At 35.5% G+C, this 26,934-nt stretch overlaps 1 protein-coding gene across 1 annotated transcript in view; it reads left to right on the top strand.

Annotated features, from left to right (window-relative positions):
• Positions 1-26,934, top strand: part of KCNMA1 (potassium calcium-activated channel subfamily M alpha 1) — a 518,368-nt gene that overhangs the window by 376,930 nt on the left and 114,504 nt on the right. Inside the window, 3 exon segments of the mRNA XM_086616846.1 lie at positions 13,286-13,395; positions 19,263-19,331; positions 23,458-23,469. Of these exon segments, the coding sequence (XP_086472972.1) occupies positions 13,286-13,395; positions 19,263-19,331; positions 23,458-23,469 (191 nt within the window).

The raw sequence follows: 26,934 nt of genomic DNA, 5'->3' as shown, positions 1-26,934 counted from the left end.
AGGCTACAAGACTCTGTTAGTACTGGTTAAAAAGATGCCACTTAAATAGAATGAATTTTCAAGGCAAGTAAAATGCTTATCATTATTTCCAAAGATCTCTGACTATATTAAAATCTAAAGCAAAATAAACATACAAGAACTGATAGGTGTTTCCCCTTGAGAATCTAACTCTATTGGCCACAACAAAAGATTTCTTTGTTTAGCTGAAAGAATGTTTTTTCTCCAAGCTGTCTCACTTTAAAAACTGTGTTTGAAAGAGAAAACCATTACTGAGTGGTGGCTGTGAATCAACATTGTATTGTAGAAGAGCAGCTACATTGCTTGGAATTGTTAAAGACAACTCTATTGAAAAGTAATATGTCCATTCCCTAAAAGAATCTCAACCCCTTTTCATTTAGAGCACTGAATTTAAGTACTGCCAGACCTTCATAAGTTGCTTGGGCAAATGTTATTAATGGAGTCTTCCACAAGTTAGGAGATTGCCAGGAAAATGTACTGAAACTTCTGTATTTTTTAAAGAAAGCTTGAAACGTATGTTTGTTCCTCCTCCTTCATAACGTGATTAGAAAGTGATTTAATGTGCCATAAATGTTTGGTCTGTCAAACACAAATGAACATGATTGATGGTGACATTGCACACATTTAACTCATTACGTGTTACTTTACAGCAAAATGATTTGTGTAAACAGTCTGCCCAGTTTTAGCAGTAAAACAAACTAAGAAACCTCAAAATATTATTTTTGTTCCTAATATTTTCCTTTTGGCTTTAGAGATGTAGTCTCATCTGGAATCTTTTATGTTCTCTTTGGCACCAAACTGAACAAAAAGGAAATCAGTTCAAAAAGATTAAGGTTCTCTAAACACTTAAAGGAAGAAAGATAGATTGCACAACAAATGATATGTTAAGGAAAAAAAACCCACACTTTACACCTGTAAACTATATTTCAATAGTCCAGTCTTTTTATAGCACAGACTGTTATTGTTGTATTAATAGAGGAATTGGGACTCTTTACTACTTGCACAGTCTCAGAAAAAGATGGAAATACTATACTGTACTGCAATTTCTGTGTTGTTTGGACTAGCAAATGTATACCAGAAGTCTACCCATATGAAAAACATTGCAAAAAAGTAAGTAAATGGAATAAAAGTCAGAGGTGGTCAAATTTTGTTCCTGTGTACAACTATGCAAACCAATCTGAGTTAGTATTGTTGTGTAAATTAGTAAAATGTGAAATGTGGCCTTTGACTGTAAACACAAGTCCACAAAAGAATTAGTTTTGTCTTTGTATGTTTTTGTTTTTTAAGTTTTGTCATTGGTAAGATGGTAAACCTCATTCCAGATATGAAAAATGATCTAGAGCAGTCTCAATTCTCCTCTAAACTGTTTTGAGAGCAGGATGTTCTGTGGGCTCTTTTGGCAGCTGTTGCTCACACCCACACATATGCAATGCCTTCTTCTACATTCCTTTCTAGTCCAGGCTGAAAGAGAGACTTAATAAAGCCGCACAGATTTACATCAGTCAGGTGCTTACCTACGCGAATGGAACATATCAACTGGTTTGTTACTTATTTTTGACCACCTTGGCAGCCTTGGACAGTTTTAAAGTATGAAACTAGGGTATGCACAGTGAATCTTTCAAATGAAGGAGAACTTTAAAAGCGGCGTGGGGAGGAAATGCAACTTCTCAATGTATTGTGAGGTTCTTCAGGAGGCTGCATAATAAACTGATTACCTGATCCTCCTCACAGGATTTAGACCAAATATTAATGTAGCCTGTTACCAAAGACATTTACTGTCTAAAAGATGTGCCTGAATGTAGTATTTTTAATCATCGAGTCTAGAAATTAAAAACTACTATGACAAAAACTGTTTGCTATTTACAAATTGTGATAAGAGTATATTTGTCCTGGACTGAACTCTACTGCATTTTTCAGTCAATCATTTGAATAGATCAACACCAATCTATCTTTTGCATTATGATTGGATAGAAATACTGCCCTGTTTTGTAATTTTGGAACTATAAAAAGTAGAGCCTACTACAAGACTCTACATTAGTATGAATAGTGAAAAAGTGCATATATCTCTCATTTGAAATTAGAGCTAATCTTAAGTAGCATATTTGATGTTTTATAAAGCATACTCTTTTAAATTCCAGTTTAAAAAAACACATTGTCGCATACAGAAAGAACTGCGGGAATAGTTGACTGAGATTGTGAAATTTTTATACCACTAAGGATACTTGTTAGCTTTGATTTAAGCAGACAATGGACTTGAGTAAAGAGGTAGTTGGTAATTTATAATACTTCAGGAAATTCAATTATGAGACTGTAAATCTGAGAAGCTTCACTCTATGCTAGGAATGTATGAACTGCTTTCAGCCAATTACTTCTCTGTCAGATTTTGATAGCCATATCTAAAGGCATAATAAAACCAGACATTCACACAAGCAATTTGAGTGGACTGAAAGGGCATTATAGGTGAATGTGAGAAAATGTTTGAAATATATTATTTTCAATGGAAAACTTCTTTTCCACAACAAGGAGGTGGTGTCACCCTCTATGTCAAAGACCAGCTGGAGTGCATGGAGCTCTGCATGGGGATGGATGAGGAGCCAACTGAGAACTTATGGGTCAGGATTAAAGGGAGGTTAGGAACAGGTTATATTATAGTGGAGGTCTGCTACAGGCCACCTGACTTGGAAGACTGAGCAGATGAGACCCTCTATAGACAGATAAGAGCAGCCTCACATTCACCGAGCCCTGGGCCTCATAGAGGACTTCAGCCATCCTGATATCTGTTGGAGGGACAACACAGCAGGGCATAAGCAATGCAGGAGGTTCCTGGAACGCATTGATGATAACTTCCTTCTCCAAGTGATAGAGCAACCAATGAGGACAGGTGCTGTGCTAGACCTTGATCTCACCAACAAGGGAGGAGCTGGTGGGGAATGTGGAGCTCAAGGGCAGCCTTGGCAGTAGTGACCTTGAAATGGTGGAGTTCAAGATCCTTAGGGTGGCCAGGAGGGATCACAGCAAGCTCACTACCCTGCACTTCAGGAGAGCAGACTTTGACCTCTTCAGGGATATGCTTGGTAGAGTACCATGGAATGAAGCCCTTGAGGGAAGAGGGGCCCAAGAAAACTGGTTTAATATTCAAGGATTGCCTTGAATCATCCCAAAAAAGAGGAAGCTGGGCAAAAACTCCAGGAGACCTGCATGGATGAATAAGTTACTCCTGGACAAACTCAAGCACAAAAAGGAAGCCTACAGTGGGTGGAAACAAGCACAGGTAGCCTGGGAGTAATACAGAGAAATTGTCTGAGCAGCCAGCGATCAAGTTAGAAAAGCTAAAGCCCTGATAGAATTAAATCTGGCCAAGGACATCAAGGATGACAAGAAAAGCTTCTATAGGTATGTAAGTGATAAAAAGAGGACTAGGGAAAATGTGGTCCCTCTCCAGAAGGAAACGGGAGACCTGGCTACATGGGATATGGAGAAGGTTGAGGTGCTCAATGACATTTTTGCCTCAGTCTTCACTGGCAAATGCTCTATCCAGACTGCCCAAGTCGTAGAAGGCAAAGACAGGGAGTGGGAAAATTAAGAATCATCTACTGTAGGAGAAGATCAAATTGAAGATCATCTAAGTAACCCAAAGGTGCACAAGTCTATGGGACCTGATGTGATGTATCTGTGGGTCCTGAGGGAACTGGCAGATGGAGTTGCTAAGCCACTTATCTATCATATTTGAGAAGTCATGACAGTCTGGTGAAGTTCCTACTGACAGGAAAAGGGAAGACATAACCTCCCTTTTTAAAAAGGGAAAAAAGGAAGAGTCAGGGAACTACAGGGCAGTCAGTCTCATCACTGTGCCTGGCAAGATCATGGAACAGATGCTCCTGGAAACTATGCTAAGGCACGTGGGGGAAAAAAAGGAGGTGATTGTTGACAGCCAACATGACTTCACTAAGGGCAAATTGTGCCTGACAAATTTGGTGGCTTCTTATGATGTGGTCACAGCATTGGTGAATAAGGGATGAGCAACTGACATAATCCACCTGGACTTAATCCATAATCCACCAAAGCATTTGACACTGTCCTGCGTGACATTCTTGTCTCAAAATTGGAGAGACATGGATTTGACGGATGGACCACTCGGTGGATAAGGAATTGGCTGTATGGTTGCGCTCAAAGAGTTGTGGTCAACGACTTGATGCCCACGTAGAGAGCAGTCAAGAGTGGTGTTCCATGAGGGTCAGTATTGGCACCAGCACTGTTTAACGTCTTTGTCTGTGACATGGACAGTAGAATTGAGTGCACCCTCAGCAAGTTTGCTGATGACACCAAGCTGTGTGATGATGTTAACATGCTGGAGAGAAGGGATGCCATCCCAAGGGTGGGCCTGTGAGAACCTAATGAAGTTCAACAAGGCCAAGTGCAAGGTCCTGCACGTGGGTCGGGACAATCCCAAGCACAAGTACAGACTGGGCAGAGAATGGATTGAGAGCAGCCCTGAGAAGAAGGACATGGGGGTGTTAGTTGATAAGAAAGAAGCTCGACGTGAGCTGGCAATATGCACTGGCAGCCCAGAAAGCCAACTGTATCCTGGGCTGCATCCAAAGAAGCATGGCCAGAAGGTCAAGGGAGGGGATTCTGCCCCTCTACTCTGCTCTTATGAGGCCCTATCTGGAGTACTGCATTCAGTTCTGAAGTCCCCAATATAAGGAGGACATGGAGCTGTTAGAGCAGGTCTGGAGGAGGGCCAGAAAGATGCTCCGAGGGCTGGAGCACCTCTGTCCTCTGAAGACAGGCTGAGAGAGTTGGGATTGTTCAGTCTGGAGAAGAGAAGGCTCTGGGGAGACATTCTAGTAGCCTTCCAGGACCTAAAGGGGGCCTACAAGAAAGCTGGAGAGGGACTTTTTACAAGGGTATATAGTGATAGGACAAGGGGCAATGGCTTTAAACTGAAAGAGGTCAGATTTAGATTAGACCTAAGGAAGAAATTCTTCGCTCTGAGGGTGGTGGGGCACTGGAACAGGTTGCCCAGAGAAGTTGTAGATGCCCCATCCCTGTTCAAGGCCAGGCTGGATGAGGCTTTGGGCAACCTGGTGTAGTGGAAGTTTTCCCTGCCCATGGCGGGGGGTTGGAACTAGATGATCTTTGAGGTCCCTTCCAGCCCTAACCATTCTATGATTCTATTTTAGAGAGTTAATGAATATAATCAACTTATTAATTTACTGTACTTTTTGTGGATTTTTTTATTATTTAGATATGGTTATTTATCAAATTAAGTATATGTCTAAAATATCAAATGGATTATCTTCTTCCAAACATTAGAAACTGTTCTCAAAGACTTTGTACTGGTTTGTGCCCTTTCCTTGGTGGTAGTGAGCTGAACTTATTCAATCCTCAGGAGCAGACTTTGCAGCTGATATCATTGTGCTATAAAGGAATTTTTATTTTGTCACTTCCTTAATATTTATAAAGATACTCCATCATCCTTTCCCTGTTTTTCCTTGCAAAATGCAAGAAAAGATCCTAGGTCACACTACAAGTCTCGCATAAGTTCTGTCTTGATAGTGAGACTCAGATCTTGACCGAAGAGATTATGTAGCGTTATCAGGTTTAGATATGCTCAATCACTTTCATGTAACTAGTTATGTCATTACACTGAGAAGCAAATGCTATGAACAAGATAGATCATTTGGGAGCTCCTGATAATTACACTGCAGGGGGTAGGACTAGGTGTATTAAGGATTTATACTTTTTCCTGACAATACTAATGGTTGTGCTTGCAAGATGTGCATCGTTTTTTTCATATCTCTGTCACTATATCTCTCTAGGAAACGGCTGTATTATGTAAATATATATTCTGATAACAACATTGTATCTATATACAGATAGAGGAGAGCATTGCAACTTAAAAGATACAGATGAAAATTAGATTTCTTCTCTTGGGATAGAATATGTCTTTTCCAGCTATTCCTCATACAGGCTGTTGAATCAGTGGGTAGTTTGTTTTATGATTATAGAGGAGACAGAATTGGAGTGCAACGTAATCAGGGAAAGTAAATCGTGCTTACAGTCCTAGAGAGGAACTTGAAAGATACAGTTTCAAGTCACTGTGGTGTTATGGCACGTTCTGTGTGAGATCCAACAGTTACCTAAACTCTCTTTACCTTTCTTCCTGGCTTTGACTAGAATAATTTAAAATTTTTTTGCTATTCGTTAAAATTTCCTCCTGAGTTTGTAAGATCTCTGAGGAAGAAAAAGACTTCTTACTGTTTTTACTAACACAGCATACTGTGATAATATTTGGCTGTGATTTAACATTGAGGCCAGAAGAAAATACTATTCTTAATAATTTATTATATGGTCACTAGTAGAAGATAGTGAATGATTCCTTGTTGCTGCATCAATCTCTAATTGTACTGGCTTGTTATCTTTCTAGAATGTTACATTTATTCATATTGCTGCAGCATCAGCTTGAAGTATGTTAGATATTTAACTTCAAGGATAAAAATAACAGAATGACCTGCAAAGCCTTCACCTTAAGATCATGCAAGGAAAGACGTTTCGTAAAGACATATGCTCATTTTTTTTTAAGGAAAGGCATGTAGAAGTGCCTTTTGTCATTGCTTGGTGATATGCTTGAAGTGTGCAATATTTGATGAGTAGAGGAGGTCCAAATTATAAAAAAAAAAAAAAAAGAATAGAATTGTCCTTGATCTATTATTCTGTCTTCATTATATATAAGGTAAGTTATACCTGATATAAGATCCGTAGAGGCCTATTTATGAGGCTAAATGAAAACAGAAATAACATGCAAGAAATGCAAGGAGGTAAAAGGGAAAAGAATAAATGATAGAAGGACCAAATAATATCAAGGTTTTTGTTGGTTATTTTTCCTGCACTGAAGTGATTCACTGCAGTTGTGTTTGTGTACTTCATGCCTTCTGGAGTTCTCGTGTTTTCCTTACTGCAGCTTTTCTGCTACATTTTATTCTATTCTATTGGGTGACGTTAACATCTGCTTTAATTACTCTGCCAGCAAAGACACATCTTCTCATTCCAAAGCAATATTTGTCTGCTTAATTATTCACAGTTTTGTTACGAAGTACTTTCCAGTAAGTACTGAAGTTTTTATTTGAGGATGGCAAGCCCTATCCCTGGAAGTGTTCAAGGTCAGGTTGGATGAGGCTTTGAGCAACCTGATCTAGTGGAAGGTGTCCCTGCCCATGGCAGCCATTCTGTGATTCTATGAGCTAAATTCCTAGCTTCTCAAACTGGCGCTTTTCCACAGAGATAACAGTGAACAGGAGATAAAGCCTGGTGTCACTTTCTAATACTAGAACTAAACTTGCGCATTTTACTTCCTGGAACCCACAATACTTAATAAAGATAGATTTATGCTTTCTGCTGGAATCTGTTTGTTTGGACAACAAGCAAAGCTTTACCACAGAAAAGTTTTCATGGAAATGAAATCTGTTCTCTTTGTCTCAACTGTATTAGTCCGTACTGTACAAAGGCAGAAAATATATCTATCCAGATTCTGCTGTCAGGAGCTGAAATAGGAGAGACCAGTAATTATTTGCTGTAACAAAATTATAACCATAAAATTGAAAGTACTGTAGGTTTTTCTCTGTTTTTCAAGTTAAAATCAAGGTTGGTTTTGCCTTTGTAAGCACCATAATGTTTTCAGGTAGGCTAAAATCAAGGTATAAATTTCACTAGCCAGATAAATAACTTTCATAGTTTTACTAAAGGATATTTGTGGAAACCTTGATTTAGTAGCATCTTGAACCAAACTCAGCCCAAATCCAGCTCTTTTTGCTTCTATGAATTTAACATAACATTTAACTATTCCCCATTGTTTTTAGGCAACTGACCTGTGAAACAACCATTTTGTAAGTGCATATGGGACGGATTATTTCATCTCTACATGAGTGGTTAGGTTGTGTCAACTTACTCTTAGTGTATAGATAAGTATGGGTAAGTATAGATAGACTGGGTGACAATCACTCAAGTTATGGTTAAGAATTTTAAAGGAAAAGAAACACACGTTATAAAGAATCAGATTTGTTCAGGAATTCAGTTTTTGAGGTTGACTGCAGCAGCAGACTTTAAAATATCATCACTAAGGCTTAAATCAGTTAATTAACGCATTGAGTCCTAAAGTATTTTTTCTCACTTTGATTTTTAAACTAGTACCTTACAGACATGGATTATGTGAGAAACTGATTATGTTTATCTGTGAAACCTAACTGTATCAGAATTCAGGGTAACTGCAAGACTCAAGGAATTAGGAAAGAAATATTGAACACTGGAGGTTCTTAATAATCATTTTGTTTCTAGCAGACCAGCAGGTACTGCCTTTCAAAAAATACTAGGCCAGGTGACCATCTCTGTCTTTGAAATGACAGGGAAAACATCATGGTTCAGGAGAACATAAAATGCAAAGATTATCTTTAGTCCATTATTATATAACTTTTATAGCATGCCAAATATCAGCAATCTTTAACTTCATTAATTAACATTTCATGGTATCCTAACAGAACAAATCTTAAACATTCAAATCAGTTCATGAAGGTTAATTTAACACTAACCAGTTATCTATGGAGCTTGATAACTGCTTTTTGAATGAGGTTGATTTTTTCCAGTCTTTCTTTGGCCCCTTGACTAAGGTTGAGTGCTTAACTATAGGCTTGATCTGAAGTTCCTTCCTCCAAATCAAAACCATCTGCCTAAAAAAAAAAAGCAAGGGAAGAAAGTAGAAACGCATAATGTATTTGCATATTTTTTCCAACCCCAGGTGGTGTCAATCTATAAAAAGCCACAAATAAACCATAAGTTAACAAATATGTCTTTGCTATCATTACTCTTATTTTTTACCAAGCCTGCACTTTATCTGTTTTCTGTATATAATGAGTGCTGACCAGCATTTGCAAGCTTCATATATATAAAAGTTTATAAAAAAACGTGATATGACTTCTGTGTTTGTGGTAGAGAATAACACAACACAAATCCCTTTTAGCATCCCACATGGTCTCTGAATGGTGAAACAATTTCTATGGAAGATAATTTCTCTTTATTGTTTGCAGCCCACTTGTCGGGAAGTGTATGATTTGGAACATCTCCATGTTGCAATTCATTTTTGCAGTTGTTTGCTTCTCAGAACTAAAGTAACTGTTTACCTGGCAGCCTATCAACAGGAGAAGAAAATTTAAATGAAATAACTTAATTGTAATTTCTATTTCACTGGTTTTTCAAAAAGTTTCCAATACTTTGGTTCTTTAGAACGTTCTTTTTGAAAGAGTGCTTTTGACTAGTTTAACATCGGGAAAAAAGTTGGTGAATCCCAAATTAGTACTCAGCTTGTAGGATAAAAATGCGAACTTATATGAAATACGTACAAGTCCTGTCCAAATAGCTGTGGAATTCAGATTTTTTAAAATATTGGAAAACTGTCCAAGAAGGATTTGTGTCACAACAATTGCAATGAAAGTTATGTTGTATTATAAAATAATATATAAGAATATAATATAAAACTAATCTTTAATAATGTAACGTAACAATATAATACATTTTATTAACGACATAATATCATAATGTTATAATCTGAATTTTTTTTTCTAACTAAATCAAAGCATGTCAAAAACACACTGTTGTTTCTGCTTTGTGGTGTTAGATGATGATCAGAATCAGAGAAATATGAGTGATTGAAACGAGCTGTGGATCAGGCTGTTACAGGGAAGAGGTGCTTTTAAATCGGAAACGAGTTTGAAACAGCTCAGTATTGTTTAGATTATAGCATTTCAATGCAAGCCATGTGTGGAAATGGTATGAAAATGTTTCTTTAAATTACACAATAGCAGAGCTGTAGCTCTTATATATGCTGCTAGGACACTGTACTCCTGACATGTGCTTGCTGCAACCATAGAGGCTCAGCTGTAATTCCCTTTCTGAAGCCCTTTAATGTGTCTGTTGCATTATTTCCTGGTAGTGAATAATATAATACTTGTTTTGATCACTGAAATTAGTATGTATGACAGTACTTGCAATCCCTTGCTTTTTTGGTACCAGCTATCCATAAGTGCTAGTTTGGCATGGAATGGGTCTTGCTGATTCTTAAGCTTTTAAAGGTGAAATTTTTTTTGTAGCATAATTTAGACATTTTTTCACAGATTATCCTGATTAATGGAAAAACAAGAGGTCTGTATGATGTAGGCATAAGAATAAGTGACTGGGTTGAAGCAGACGAAGTTAACTGTATTATGAGCATAAAAGAGGAATTTGAAAGAGTACGTGGAAACACTGTTGACGGGGAAGTAAGATAAAGAACTCTATCAGTGAAAGCAGTCAGTTGCCTCTGTATCCTCTAGTACATGTCAGTTAGGCAGGCTGGTGTTTTCATTTGGATAAAGGAGTTAAGAAGGAAAAGAAGGAAAGGCAAAGCAAAATATACACATTAGCCTACAGAAACAGTTCTGTTGGTATGGTGGGTGATGTTAGGTGATGATATGGTAGAGAAGAGAAACAAAGAGACAGAATCAAGGACAGAGACTTATGGAACTGCAGGCAGGGCATTGAAAGGATTTGTTGCAAAAGAGCAAAAAAAGAAGTAGGAAGAGGAACATCACTGCATTTCTACAGAATTCTTATTTTATGGGCTTTTGTGAGCTTCATGATTTGTACCTGGAGTAAGAATATGGAATACAGAGCTATAACTTAAAACTTTTAGAAATATAAAGTGTTTAATAAAAATGACTAACAAGGAACAAGAAAAATCTGCTCTAGACTCTTGGGGAATGAATAGAACTCCTTAACCATTATAGCTTTTGTTTTTAAAATAGTTTACTTTTGCAGCTTGTGCGCATATAATTTTATTTTCTAAAGCATATAAGATTTTTAAAGTTCCTAAAGTTTTAATTTAAAATTTAAAAATATCAATTACTTAGCTTAAACATTTTGTTAAATACTTAACATTTTTATCTGATTATATCTTGTTTAGAAGCATAATTTAAAGTAGAAAAATAAGTAGTACAGCTAATAAAACAACAATATAAACAAACCAGTTAATGAAAAATCGAATTAATATCCAGAAAAAAGTCTTGAATTATATCTATGTAGGCATGAGTTCGTTTTTAAGTTTAAGAGGCAGAAAGCCCGTTGCTGGATGCATTATAAATGCATAGGGTATGTTGCTGGTCACAGACCTGAACTGTCTGGTGATTAGAGTATGTGCTTTAATTTTCACATCTTAAATTTTTTTTCCTTTTTTGAATTTACATGGTGAGATTTCCTTTAAGCGCCTCGTATGTTGTGCAAGAACCTCTTGCTTTAATGCTGTTTTAAACCTGCTGTAGTTTGACACAACGGACAAAGATAAATTGTTGCTTAAAGATACTTTTCTCAATTTGATTTATTATTGAATAGCTGAAAAATTAATTTAGACATCTTTACCTAAGTCACATCCCATGTATTAATTTCTTTTCTTGAATACTGACAGAGATGTACATTCATATTGCTGTTGGAAATATACGTTCATAAAAACCTCACATTCCTCCTAACATACCATAATGCTTTCACAATAAAGAATATACAGGTCGATGTTTTGCTGCCATAAGGCATTTCATACCATTAAAATAATTGACTGGATATTATCCAAGGCATTTGATGTAGTGAGCAGTAATGTAGCTGTGCAAAATTTTAAATCAGCAATAAGATGTTTATCATATTGGACTGAATTCTTTGATTCTGAGTTTCTGAATGAATTCTGAAAGAATTTCTGAAATGCTGACAGTTCTTTATGTAATGGGGAAAAAAAAGATCTGGCTCATACGTAGCTGGTTGCTGTTAAATTGACTCTGGGACTTTAGGCAAGCAAGATCAGCAGTGTAGATTAAAGTACTTGAGCCTTACGTGCAGTCATTTATGAGGATGGATGTTCCTGAAGCATCCCTTTTACCACTTCATTGGGCCTGGCTACAGCTCTGTTTCCTGCAGGATTAGTATCATTTACACAATGTAGACTGAGCTTTGGGAAAAGCTGGGGATATCCGAAAGAGACAAACTGTGAAATGTTTAAGAGGTATATAGTTATCCAAGTCTTTCTCAAATCAGTTGGTATTTAGTACCTCAACCTTTCAGGTAGCTTTGCAAATCTCTAGCAACAGTTTTGAAAAAAATAATTTTTCATTGTGTCAGTTTTTTGGCATTCACATCTAAACTCAATAGTTTCTGCTCTGTAAGGTGAAGACCACAGTGGGGCTGCCTAAAAAGTGGAACTGAGAGTTTCTTTATTTTTTTGCAAAGAATAAAATATAACTTTTACACTTGAAATAAATTACAAGATAAGTGTTTCCATGATCTGTAAAATCATGTGTCTTATTTTAGAAAATTAAAATATCTGATCTTTCAGTCTCTCTCTTTTGCTTGTTTCCTGTTTGCTATCTAGTCAGATAGACTTTGGTTAATGAAAATGTGGTAATGTAAAAAGTAAAAAAAATAAATATATTACATTATTTTTGCTAGTCTGATGTAGTTGAGACATGTAATCTGAGACATGAGCTTTATATACATGACATGGCATCCGTGGACCTCAGAGCAGCAGCTGGAACCTAAGTGAGATTGCACACGCATCTCAAATATCACTAGAAACCTCTGCCTAGGCAAATATATGGAGCTTTTGAGAGCAGTCCTGTAGCTCCTCTGACTTGTTTTCCTTCATACCTTCAACAGTAAAAGATCTCTGAATTTAGCAGTAAAGATTTTCTTCAGTTTTGTCTTAAGGCAATGATGACCATTGAAGAAATTGCTTCAATATATGATTCTCATATTCCCTTGTTAGTTATAGATGCAGAGAAGAAAAAAAAATTAAACAATGAGTTTTGACTGCTGATCAGCTTCTAAAAAAGGTGAAAATAATTGAAACATTGTTAGAGTGACTCAAATAACAATATAATACAACTATTTCACTAGAAAATTTTCAGAAAGAGAAAATTGAGAAAGTTTTTTTCCTCAAGCTCTCTACAGCCTTATTTCACCACATGCTGAACATGCTTGCCAAGAATTGAGTGTACTATTTTTACATAGGTTATTCGATTTACTGACTGTATGGACTTTTTTTTCAGCGTTCCAGTGAATCTGTAAAAATAAGCAGTATTAATTGCCATAAATGTCTACTGACTTATTTTTTAAAATCTGATTCAAGTTTAAGCAGTTTGTGAATTTTAAGGGAAGCTTTTGGTTATACTCAGAACTCTTCATCTGTACTTCTTTGTTATAGATTGAGGAGGATACGTGGCAGAAATACTACCTGGAAGGAGTTGCAAATGAAATGTATACAGAATATCTGTCTAGTGCCTTTGTGGGTTTGTCCTTCCCTGCAGTTTGTGAGTAAGTAGAAATACGCACTAATATACATAAGTATTTGCCTTTTCTAAAGAAATATTGCTGCAAAAATCTAAGGTTTCTGCAGAAGACCATTTTACTCTGCTACAGTCCTAACGTTGCCACATCAGATGGGATCCAACAACATAAACATTAAAGCAATCAGTGCATGGAAGTATTCCAAACATTGTGATGCCTGTTTTCACAGAGAATTGGAATGAAGTGATTGTAAATGAAAACATAAATGTTTTCAGTGTTGAACAAATTCATCAGCAATCCATTTAAATTGAGTTATTTACTTGTAAGTGCTGTCCTATTGTTTCTCCTAGTGATTTCCATTCTTTGAATAGTGATTGTCATTGTCACCGTCTTGGCTTCTGTCCCATTCCAGGGAAACTATTAATTAATTGAAACAGATGTAGTGGAGTCACATAAGCAATGTGGCATCCAGAATTCTGTGGAACTGGTTGCAAACCACTTTCAACAAGTGAAATACGTCAGAAAAATCTTCTGTATTGAGAAAGGACTGTCTGAAACATATAGCATATAACCATAGCATAAGCCATGCTACAGCTTTATTTCTAGAGACTGGAAATCCTTATATTTGTCCTGGAATGTTTCTGTGAATGAGAGATTTGTATGCACAAGGTTTCTATGATAAATACTGTGGCCACAAACATAGTCAGGATAGTTTAGAAGTCATATTTCCTCTTCTGTTGGCATTGTTCTTCTTTACAGCTGTACTAAAACGTCACAACAAAGACTGTGGGTAGCTTTTGCTAGGCACAGTTCAAATGCTTGAAAAGAAACAGAAACTGAAGAGTTTGAGGTCTAACTACATAACACAGAAAAACTTCTGCAGACCCCATTCTTAGAGGAGGAAATAGAGGATATCATCTTTTATGTAAAGGAGAATGATTTTCTTTAAACTCTCTGTTTTCCCACCTTTTCTGATTTCTACAGTAGTGGAGACATAGGTAATGGCATAAGAATGAGAGAGAAACAACTGTTAGATAGATGTTATCTAATTAAAAATCTGTCTTTTTCTGTGATGTAGCTGTGACAGAGCCTAGTCTTCAATTTTCTAGTAAAATGAAGGGGCTCACAATCCACCGCTCCACAGTGTTAACCAGACCGTGACTAGGTTATTGAGGGAAAATGTGTATTACTATAAGCACAAAACTTTGCCTGGATATCTTGAAATAGAAAATCTCATAACATATTCTAGAAATCTGGATTATATTCAGAATGAATAGTAATTCGTGCTGTTTACCCTAACTACAATAATGAAAACTAAATCTCCACACCAAACGATTGTCAAATAGTTGAGTTTCTGTATGAGTTTAGAAACATGTGACTGATACTGTATTTGACATAAAGCTGACATTCATTTTACTGTGCTGGTAGAGGTGATCTAAAATAATCAATAAAGAAAGGGCATGTATTGAAATTTAGAAACATGTCTAAATTTTGGAGCTCTCTCAAGCATTTGATTATCTGGAGGCTTAATTAACTGTGTTTCCTAGTTTAAATTAAAGACAAAGATTTATCTCAAATTTTCCAACAGTTTAGTAACTCTATTAAATTCAGGTTAACTAAAGCATCTTGAAAATTAAGATGTAGTTTTACATATTAATGAGTTTGGTGCATGGGTATTTGTATTACTGTAAGAGTTGGCTATTTAATTTCCAGAAGAACTGAAGGACAGCAAAACGTCCGTTGCATTGGTTTGTGAAGAGGAAATAAAATCAGAGAACAGGCTTAGGGTGGTCAACCACTCACAAAATATACAGCCTTTGAGAATAGTTTTTGTAATTTAGCTTTTAAAATGTGTGCAGTCAATGACATTTTAAAACCCTGAAACTAAAGGATGTATACTGCTTCCTTAGGTTATTGGTCTTGATTGCCAGTCTAGGAATGTGATTCTTTGGTAAATAGGCTGCCATACAGTTTGGATAACAGGAAGTACAGAAACATCTCCTCTTTCAATGGGGACAAGACGCTTAATACTGACAAATTTCGAGCTTTTTATGTCAACAACAGGATGAAGAATTAGATGGAAATAGAAGTTAATATCAGTCTGCAAGTTTTATTTATAACTCTTGAGTATATGTTTATGTACTGTGTGAACATATTCCTACCAATATATTTTCAGTACGTGAATGTAATTCCTGTCATTCTGTGCTCTTGGATATTGTTGGACCAGGTGTGGATAATGCTAATTGAAGAATAAACTAACCAAACTGTCCCCTACTAGTGCAGTGTCTTCTAGAGGGCCTTCTAATATTTACTAATGCAAGGCTAACCTTCACCTGTCACTGTCTTGACAAAAGAGAACTGAGTTAGGTGAACAGGTGACACCCAGCGCTGGTCTGCATTCTCTCTCAACTCCACAACAGATTATTTCTCTTCTGGATATATTCATAGTAGTACCACTTTGTAGTCTGAGAGTGACTCAAAATTAAGCCAGTCCTTCACAGAGCAAGGACAGCATGGGCTACGTGTAACTGTTAAGTTCTTCCTTTTATCTTTGAATCGTTCTCTTCAGCTAGATTTCTGACTTGACTCAAAGGATGAGGTAAATCTTAGACACATTAAAACAGATGTTTTAAGGTCCCGTTGTGCTCTCTAATTTCATCTCAATGTCCAGCAACCTTTTCACAAGTATAAAAAGGCTTCTTCAATAGAAAAGTATCCATAGATCATCACAGAGGCCTTACAGCTTCCCACAATTCTTTCTTATTTAATGCATTTAAAGTTATGGAGGCCTGTATTGCCTTTACCATGATTTTGGATAACCTGGATTTTACTACACTTGGTACAAGCAATAATGAGTGGGTTAGTAATTGCTGGACAAATTTTGGTTTATTAATTCAAAACTCTATATGTGGGTTTCCTGCTAATACCTAGAAAACTAATACCCGCTTTTATAAAGCAAGCTTGGTTTCTTTGTACTTAAAACCTTAAGTAGAGCTCTTACAGGAACAATATCCTTACTTAGCAATCTTATTCCAACATGATCAGCTTTAATGGGACCAAGAAAGAACAGTGGAATTATAGTTTAGTAGGATAAGAGTACACCAGATTAATGAAAGATAAATATTTATGAAACTCCTTAGCCACGTGTGAATTGGAGTAGGATGTATTCCACAACACTTCTCAGCACTTCCATTGCATTTCAAATCAGGAACTGAGATAATATTTGATGTGGGAAATACAGAGAAAAATCGATGTAGAGTTCTGTATTGATGTTTCTTACATTCCATTTTTTCATAAACTGACAGGTCAGCAATCAGAACTGTTAAATATTCAGCTCATGCATTCACTACCATCCTGACAATGATAGTGGTATCCTCTGCTATAAGCAGCAAATTTATTTTCTCACCTGCTCTTGGTGTTGTCAGCACCTGATGGCTGGAACTGATACAAAAATTTGGTTTGTATTAAGTGTTTCTGTGTGTATATATGCATATATAGAGAGAGTAATGTATGTCATTAGGAGTGATGTATGCCATGTTATCATGAGTGACATAAGTCACTCTACACACACCCTATTATTTATGTAATGACTCAAGAACCCACTAGAAAAGAGCCTGATCTTTGTCAAGGTTCACCCATATTCTCTATGTACTTTTGTATTAAAATGTACATTTGGTATTCTGTTCCCCCACTGGATGTCTACTTTTCCTGCCACCATGAATTCCTCATTATCCTAGTGGTGTTCTGGTCTTGGAGGTCTTTTTCCACTGTGCTAGATTTAAAGAGTACTTTGGCTTTTTCAATTGATTTATGCAAACCTTGGTGAACTTCAGTGTGATTTTTATTATTTTAACTTACATTGATAGTTTACAATTCAATCTTATAGAATTTAATGGAAGGTTTTTTCTTTTGGTCTTTGAATGACCCCATAAGTTCTTGATCTCCTAAAGAAAAGAAAAAAGGCCTTGCTCACAGCCATACATGAGTGATATTCAACAAAATTATTGGTAAAAACTTTGTTAGGCCTATAGAATAGATGCATAAAAGACTCATAACAAATGCTCAGCTTCTTCACAAGATGGGGCTGATAGGTATCCCCTGTCCCTGTCTGTTACCCTCTTGGAGACAGGAAGCTGGTCTATTGTAACCTTCAACCGGAGGATCATTTAAAGACTGAGGGGTAAGAACCTTTTCCAGATACTTCCCATGATGAGCCTTCAAAGATAAAATAGCCTCATATCATGATTTAACAAAGCAAAAGAAAAGAGATCAAAAAGTTTTGTAACTTCTAATTGCAAGGTTCCTTATGTATCTGGGGAAAAAAAGCAGGTATAAGATCTTTCTTATTATAATCATATCAAACTTATATTTGCACAATACAGTTAAATCATGAGACTTACTAATCCTAATGTTTAATTGCATGGCCATGTGCATGTAAACCTATTTATTTTACCACTTAAATAATTTTAGTAAATGCGTAGATAAGAATGAGATACTGATGCCAAATATTAGGGTAGCATTAGAATTATCTTTTTATGTTGGTTTTGTTTTCTTTTTGTCTTTTAAGCAGATATATATAGACATAGATTATCAAGTACTGCACAAAACTGAAACAAAGGAAACCAATTAAATATGTAGGAATGTAGATGATCAAAATAAAAAAACCCATAGGTTTAGTGATTTTGACATGTATGGCTCATAAAGTTGTATTTTGTATCATCTTTTGTAAAATAGATGCATAACAGCCTTAATATAACATAGAGGGTACTCTAGTGTTGATATGTTTGAAAATCTATTTTTTAAAATTTTTCCTTTTTGACGCTGATAGTCTTCATTTATCTGTTAATATTGTGGGAGGTGATGGGCTATTTGAGAATTCAGTAACTATCAGGATTTTGTCTGCCTGTTTCTGACACTGGTTGGAGTTCTGCAGGTCAAATAAGACTTTTAATGGATTCTGAAAAAAATCTTGCCCCATCTGTTTGTCTGTTTCAATATTTTTTATTGTTTCAATATTATTGAAAGATATACAAAAATATTAGTAACACAGAAGTAAGCAAGTTTGTAGAGAAGCACTGAGCACTGGAAAAGTTAGTATATGGCAGCCATCTAATTGAAAGGAGAACCCTAGAATAATTTGTGACGAATTCTTAGAACAGGAAGCAGGTAGCATTGAATTTGCATATACTTCAATGACAAAAGTGGAAAATGCTTTCTAGTTTGTTTTTTTTAAAAAAAAAATGCTGTTTCTTGGTTTATTTTCACGGAGCCTATTGCTTGAAGCAAATGATGGTATGCTAATTCACAGTTCTGCAAGTCTAGGAATATCACCCTTGAGTTGTTTTAATAAATAGCCACTTGTACAGAGTTTTCAAAGTGAAAAAAATCTGTATTACAGTATAAAAATGTACTTCCCATATATTGATCAGAAATTGCTTCCAGTCCTGCTGTTCCTCTGTGACAGTAGTTGGCAAATACTGACTTATTAATAAGCGTCATTATTGTCATTTTAGTTTAGTACATACATATTTTCTAAGGAATGCACACTACAATCAATACATGGCTGAATTCAAGCACAGATTTGAAAGATTTCCTCAAGACATCCACAACCGTAGACAAATGCAACCTTTGCTGTTTTTTCTTAAGTAGACTGAGTAACATAGTGTGTTGGTGCTTATGCCACTGTTCTCAACTTGTTTATATTTTTAGGAAAATATGTGTTCATTTTCTTCAAAATAGAAAGATGTTAATGCATGTTCTATGTATACCTAACTGAAAAAAAAATGGAAAAGATCTTAGTGTAAGTTCTCAAAGAAAATACCCCATAGCCATCTCTACATATGTGATTTCAGTTGTGAAAAAGGACTGACTCTTGGCCTCTTCTTTTCCTGCAGACTGGTGTTTGCGAAACTAAAGCTCTTGATGATAGCCATAGAATACAAGTCGGAAAAACGAGAAAGCAGGTATGTCCAATGCCTACAAATTTTGAAGTTCTGGAAAGCACTGTCAAGAATTTTGCCTCTTTTTTTTTTTCAGAATGAACATAGCTGTTCTTATAATTTTGAAACTGAAATTTCGAAGTATAATTAGCATGCCATCACATTACACCATTTCACATAGTGCTAGAAGGCTTTTATTTCTCCTCTATTCTTCTTCCCTGAAATGAATTCAAGTCAGAACGTTTAGTGGAAGTTGGGGGGCAGTGATACGTATATCCCGTATTTAGAAGTGCAATTCATTTTTACTTAAAAAAAAACTTACATTGGTTTTGTTCATAGTCTATATGTTTTAATTGGAGGTCCAACTTATTTTACTGAAAATGGAAAAGTGGAAAACAGATGTGGTACCAAAACTCATTATGGCTATGTCTGTTCTCAAAATAATAATTTCATTTAAATGAGTTTGGAAGAACCAATTTAGATATGATACAGGATAAACATAGTATTCATGTGGTGTCTGTTCTGACAAAACTTGCATATACAAATAGCATCATAAAACTGGAAAAGGTTAATTTAGTCTTAAAATAGCCAACTGGATGATCAAAAAGAAAAAAAAAAATCATTATTAGTAGTATAGATTCACAGACAAGAAAACTGTTTCATGCATTTTTTTGGTACAAAAATTTGTAAAAATCTGAGTGAATATTGGGGTCAATCTATCAACTTATCCATCAGTGCTTTACACAACGTTCATTTTTGTATAACAAAAATGTTATAAATCTATTCTGCAACATGTGGGGAGACATATGATAAAAATATGACAATACTGACTCTGAGCTGAATTTTATTTTCCTCTATATTACTGTAGTAAATCTGGAATGATACATATTAGTTCATCTTATTTTTGGCCACTAATTACCTAAAACTTTTAAGGGTGATTGTTTCTCCTCACAGGAGAACCAGTTCTGCCATTTGAGGTCATACCACAGTTTCTGAGGTTTTGAAAGTTCATTTTAATGTTTATTATTAAATGTTGTCATATTTCTTTATGAAAAATTTCTATAAAACTTACGTGGGACATTTGACATAGAAAATGCAATGTTACAACTGTTTATAAGAATATTTCCGTGCCCTACAGTTGGTTTTGCTTGACTCTTTCCTATGTTATAAATTGATATGTGAAGTGGTGTATGTGCTGTTGGGTATTATTTTTGTCCGCACTATGCTGATTAAGAAATTGAAATATCTGAGATTTTTTAAATGTTTCTAGCTTCCATGGGCTTTTAAAATACTTTTCCACCGAATGATCTCATTCTGCACTAGCCGATGTAAAGCAAATGATTTATTATTCTTTTGTCTCTGAACAGTTTAATATCTTCCTAGAAAAAAAAGAAAAATACTTTAGTAACAGCAGTGGAACTATTTACCAGATTTTGTATTTCCAATATTAGGCAATATTTGGTTTCTGTTGGTTCTCCTAAGAATTATTGCCCAACTTTAAGTTGTCATTACTTCAGTTATCATTTACTTACGTAAATGCTAATATTACAGTCTTTTTCAGTAATAACAGATAATTCATGGCTTCCATATCGTTCTTTGCACTAACTTCAGTGGGAGTTGGATTGAGTTCTTAATCACAAGGTGATGCAGAGGATCCCTCAAAAAGTAACACAATGTGATAAAATAATATATTCCTTCTTATTTAAAGCCACGCAGGTAACAGTTCACAATTAATTACTTTGGTAGGAAAAAAGAGCCAAAAAATTGCAGGATGCAATACTCATAAAGGGATATTATGCAACTAGATGTTCTGAATACAAATGTGAAAGAGGACAGCATGTAAGCTAGATGTTCACATTTTCTTATAACCTGATCCACGGTAATATCTGCTGACGTTATTCACCAATGATAATTTTATAGTCGCTGTGCAGTGAATCACAGAGCTACATGGAGCATATCTTTACTGTTCTACTTGTTCCTGTGCTTTTCAACCCAAATATGTTAAGTACATATTTGTGGTTTTCTAAGCTGGAACCTTTTAGTCTAATCAGAAAGGTAATGGAACAAAACTTCAGTTTCTCCCTTCTTAGGTGTACTTACATTTCCTTGCATCTTATTAAATGAAAAGATGAAAAATTAAGATAAAAATTAGACTAACGTGGTTTACATGTGCAGGCTGTCTTTCAACAAGAAAAATTTGCCAATTGAATTTCTTGATGTTGACTTTGGAAATGTTTTGTTCTACTTCATATCTTAAGTTCTTCATCGGTAATTCTTTGTAAAAGTGAAGGGGGAACTGATTTTGGTACCCTTTTAGCTTTTGCTCTTTATGAGAGTGAACAACAGTAGATATGTGCTGATTTATTTTATGATTATAGTTTAGATTCATATTTTTGTGAAACTGTTGAGGTGTTTTACATAGTCCAGATTTTAGAGCAACAATGGTAAATATAAATTAAAAAATAGAATATTATCTGGACGGCACCCTTTTATTAAGAGCTAATATTTCCTGCCATAGCTGAGACAGGTCTAGGACCAGTATTTTCAGGAGCAGAGGAAATTTTCAAAGCATTTTCTCTGCCTAAGGAATGAGAAGATCTTACTCAACAGTTTAATTTTTATTACTAGTCATAATAGAATATCAATATAAGTAAATTACATGTCTGATTTTTTTACTTAGGCAGGAAGTTTCCTTTTAAGATTAGTTTCATCTGCCTTCATCACTCAGAGCTAAAGCAGCGCAAAGAGGATTGAGAAGCATGTGCAGCTCTCAAAAGTTGTAATGTGAGGGCATTCTGGTTTTCCTAATCTCCCCTCTAAATGTTCACTTCAGTGTTAAGGATAAATCCTAGTACCATTTTAGTCAATGACAGAATTTTCATTGACTTTGTTAATGCCTTTGTTACATATAGAATGACATAAATGCTCATTTACCTATGCACCTTTTTTTTTTCCCCAGGCATTCTCCTAGATGCCGTTTTCTAAACTTTTCTGATTTACAGCCAAATTCTGTTAACTCTACCATAGGGAATTCGAGATCAATAGTAATTATAAATCATGAGAACTCTAACTAAGCAAATATTTATGTACAAGCTCGACCTCAGCTAAAGCTTCCTGCTTGAAGTTGGGTTTTTCTCCTTTCTCCTGACTCCTAATAAAGTTACACAAAAGAGTAAGCACACCTTGATAACAAGTTTTGACAGTATTAGATTGTTAATTATAAACAATCTATGATTTTGCAAGATGGCTTGAAAGTAGAGGTTAAAAGTTTACAAGCCTAAATATAGGTAAATAGTCATAGATATAATACAAACTCATTTTCAAACAGTGGATAAAGTATCTATAGTATGTTAATCTTTTAGGCAACTGTTTCTGATCAAGGTATCTTGAAGATTATCAAAATAGCCATGATTAGACTCTTTTACCTCTACATTTTTTATGTTTTAATAATGTTTAAATTACTGCTCAGTTATCAAAGAAACCTGTAAATTTACAAAACATGATTGAATTTAGTGGGTTCTGAACAGCTACTAAGGTATGCAATTTAGTAGTTCCAAGACACAGTATGATCCATTCCCTCATCTCTAATTAGTATCTTGGAATATTACAATCTGTTATTAAGAGCAGGAAGCACTTCTTTAAATAAGTTTTTGTGTCCCTGATGCAAGCCAAATATTTTAGCTTAAAAAATGGTCTTTCGTATTTCATTTGTAGAGAGATTTTGTTTCTTCTGTAGAAAAAATGCTAAAGGAACATGGAGAACGTCAACTTGAAAATATCCCAGCAGAGCTTGCTGAATAGATAGCAAAAAATACCAGTTCAGAATGTAGACATTCAAAACTCCTCATCTGAAAATCCCTTTTAGAGATATTTTTGCCTTTCTTTTCCCGTTGTATTTGTTGTTTGTTTTTGTTTTTTCTACATGAGTAAGCAAGAACGATAGCCTAACCAGGATTCTTCCCTCCTGCACCCCATGTTTACTCCTCTTGTTAAATTTTCTCTTTGTCTATCCATATATTTGTTCTCATTCTCAGCAGAAAAACCTTTGAGCCTTGAACACTTTTAAATAAAGGGTTTTTTGGCTTTTGCTTGGTGTCAGTTGAATTTCTTATCAAGTGTTGATTTGCAATTTTTTTCTTGTCGTTTGCAGAAGCCGAAAGCGGTATGCCCTCTTCGTTACCTTTCCTTCCAACCTCAATCCTACCTCCACTCTTCTAACTTCAGGACTAATTCCTTGCCAAGAACACAGGAAGATAACATCTTTGTCTATCTTCTCTGTATATACACACACATATATACATATATATATTAATCTGTCTATGTGTGTGTGTATATATATATCTCTGTGTATATTTATATATGAGCCCCAGTCTCAAAGAGGAGAGAGAATAGCATTTTGTCTCTCACTGGTTCTTGTAACTCATGCACTAACTTCTTTGCAGGAAATACAAAATAAACAGGTAAGTGTTTTAGGCTTTTTTTTTTTTTTTTCCCCTTGTGGAGTCATTGATATATCAGATTGTTGCATTTGAAAAGCAGACTTTACTGTTAATATCTCCCCTCCTCTTTTTTTCATTTGTACTGTATCGTGACGATGTATTTCGTCTTTACCAGCCTTTGTGCTGCCATATTGTCTCCATATTCACACCTTCATTGATGTCCTTCTTTCCCCGGAGTCTTCCTTCAAAACACGTCTTACAATACCGTAGTTCATGTTCCCTTGTAGTCTCATCTTCCATTAACAACAACCAAATACCTGATTCTTTGCATTGCTGGTCCTGTTTTGAGCCCAGTTATTCATAATACAGTACTCATTAAAACTGTTGTACTGTTCCAGTGAAAGTGCCATGGATAGTTTGCTATATGTCGCATTCATCTTAATGACATTTATTAAGCTCATGTATGAAGATGTTACAGAATGTATTTGTTTCTCAGTTTTGTTTTTCTTGGGATGGCATGTTTTGCATTTTCTTTTGGTATACCATGCTGTGAGCCCCTCTCTAGTCTACATTCTGTCTTGCTGCTATTGATTTGGATGAATAAGGCATGCTCTTCCATATCATCTCCTCTCCTCATCTCTTTTCCCCCTCCAGCTTCATTTTTCTAATTGCTTATAGCAGTCTGTCTGACTCTCAGTGGTGTTCTTTGGATACCCATTCTCATTGTCCAGACATGTCAATTCCCTTCTTCATACTTTACAAACTTTGCTTTCCATGTCTTGTTCTGTTGCGTGTATTGTATGTGTTATATTATTTAATTTTTAGTCTTATTCTCCTGTGGTTTCTGAGTAGATGTGTGAAAAGAGAGGTGGCTTCCTGTCAGTTTGGCATTATTGATATGATCCAACTGCAGAGAAGTTACTGCAACACTTAGCATCTTCAAGGATCTGCAGTTGTTGCACCTCTACTTCGCTTCTTGCTTTTAAGTATATATTATCTTGTGGTGAAGGCATGTTAATGCTGGCATGATAAGCAATATGAAGAAGTGTTGTATCAAGTGAAGTTGCTTGCTCCCAGAATAAAGTATATTGTGCTGCTTCATTGTACTGATAATCAATCACTTCTGGAATCAGAAGGAATAATTTAATTGTTTATAAAGTGTATTGAATTCACCAGCACTGTTGAACTAGTGCCCCAATAAAATACCTCATGCATATTCTGTAGACCATGACTTAGTAGTGGCTATTGTAAGAACTTAACTCCTGGGAGCAACCTTTTATATGCTTGTAGTAATTAAGCTTTATTATACTGTAGCATGTAATGTGCACTGTGTCTTTTGCCTTGTATTCTTTTAGTGTCTTACTGACTTTTTCTGTGTAGAGTAATATGGATCTGAATTAATGTCAATGATAGAGCCCAGAAGAAAGAAGCAATACTTAAGAGTTACAATCAGTGTGAAGCTGGTATGCATGCAACTCCACTGTGGGATTTGTGAACCTACCCTCACACTCCACTTCAAAACATACCCTGAAACAAAAAATATTGTCTCAAACTATTTTTGTAATTCTATAGTTATATGAATGACATGGCACATTTTGAAAGATCGTTGTGCTAATAGTAGTGCATTTCATCTGGGCATGGCATGAAACAATCAAGAAAAACAGCTGATTTTATTTAAAAATGTGGTAGCTATAGTCAGTAATACCACATAGTCTTGTTTTAGATGATGTATTAATAGTACATAAACAATATTAATCTTCCTGATTGCTAGATGATATTACTACTGTTTCAGTCTCATGGGGAATGGTACAGTACATCTACCACAAGGTTTAAACAGAGTGTTACAGCTTTTGTCATTTGTTTAGTCAAATTTTACTGTTTGTGTTTCATTTAATTCAACAATTGATCTTTTCTTTTTTAGACAAGGATGATGGCAGTTACAAGGGTAGCCATAAATCTGAAAAAAAAATAACAGTGTTACTGAATCAAACAAGTTTCCGTGAATGCAGGGAGGAACTGTTCAATTGATCACTGATAATGGGATTCATCTCACCTAACTTCGTCAATCTAAATGTTAGATGTCTAATGTCCTTTTTGTATTTATCCAGACTTAGTCTATGATTACAAGGGAAGAGAGAGACAGTTTCTTGAAAGCAACTTCCATTCTAAGACAGATGAGATGAATCCCACCTTTAGGGCTGTCTAAAACATAACCATGAAAGTAAGAACAAACAAGAATAGTACATAACTGAGGCTGCCGACAAGGAAATTCTTAAAAGAACACTTCCTGTGTATGTCTCTTTTGATTGACCTTTATCTTCCAGTTTTTTAGTCTTCATATAGTGTGCTAAATGTTGTTACCCTTGCCTATTTCTGTGCTGCACTTGCTGGGCATCTGCACATGCCTTTTTCAGCTCGGTTTTAAGACCTTTACTGCACCTCTTCCATCTTATAAGATCGCTCTTTTTTTCTCAAAGAAGACCGACAGCTACACAAATCTGAGAGTCATCTACTGTATAAGTGCTATGTCTAGATTAAGAGTTCAAAGTTATATACATTTACTACTTCAGTGGTAATGGAAGCCTACTCAGTTTCAAACTGTGCAAAGCAAATTGTGAAGCCATGCCACTTAGCAAGTGGCCTACCAATAAATTCATACAGTGTAATGATGTTTAGACTCTAAAGCTGATTGTTTTTTTCCATGTGGTTCACATAGAAGATAGCTGAATATTATAGAAAGCTACATGAATATTTTCATCTCCTACTGGAATTTTTATATACTGAAAATTTATTAAAAATAATGTTTTATATATTCTAATAACATTAAAACATAACAGTCATTAAACTTTCTAATGCTGTTTCAACCCAAGAAACATAATTTGGGTCCAACATGTATGATCCTTGAAAGCGGGAGAGAAATAAAATTGCTGAACAGCAGAAATGAGTAAAAAATAAGTAGTTGGAGGGAATTAGTGTCAGTTCACAAATTGTCCTACAGTTCAAACCTCCAAATATCAGGCTCTCCATCAAATATCTTTAAGTTCAGCAAACATGGAAGACCTGCAATTAGTAATCAAAACCTTAGCTCACTTTTAATGCTTTAAGGGAAGACGTAATATGGTATTCTGTATCTAGATCAATACACAGTGTTGTATTGTGCAGCTAATCATCCATGCACTGCCAAAAAG

The sequence above is a fragment of the Tauraco erythrolophus genome, chromosome 9 (assembly GCF_009769465.1).
Source record: "Tauraco erythrolophus isolate bTauEry1 chromosome 9, bTauEry1.pri, whole genome shotgun sequence".
Taxonomy (NCBI): Eukaryota; Metazoa; Chordata; class Aves; order Musophagiformes; family Musophagidae; genus Tauraco; species Tauraco erythrolophus.
Note: the sequence above shows the minus strand (reverse complement) of the source record. Positions and strands in the feature narration are given on the sequence as shown.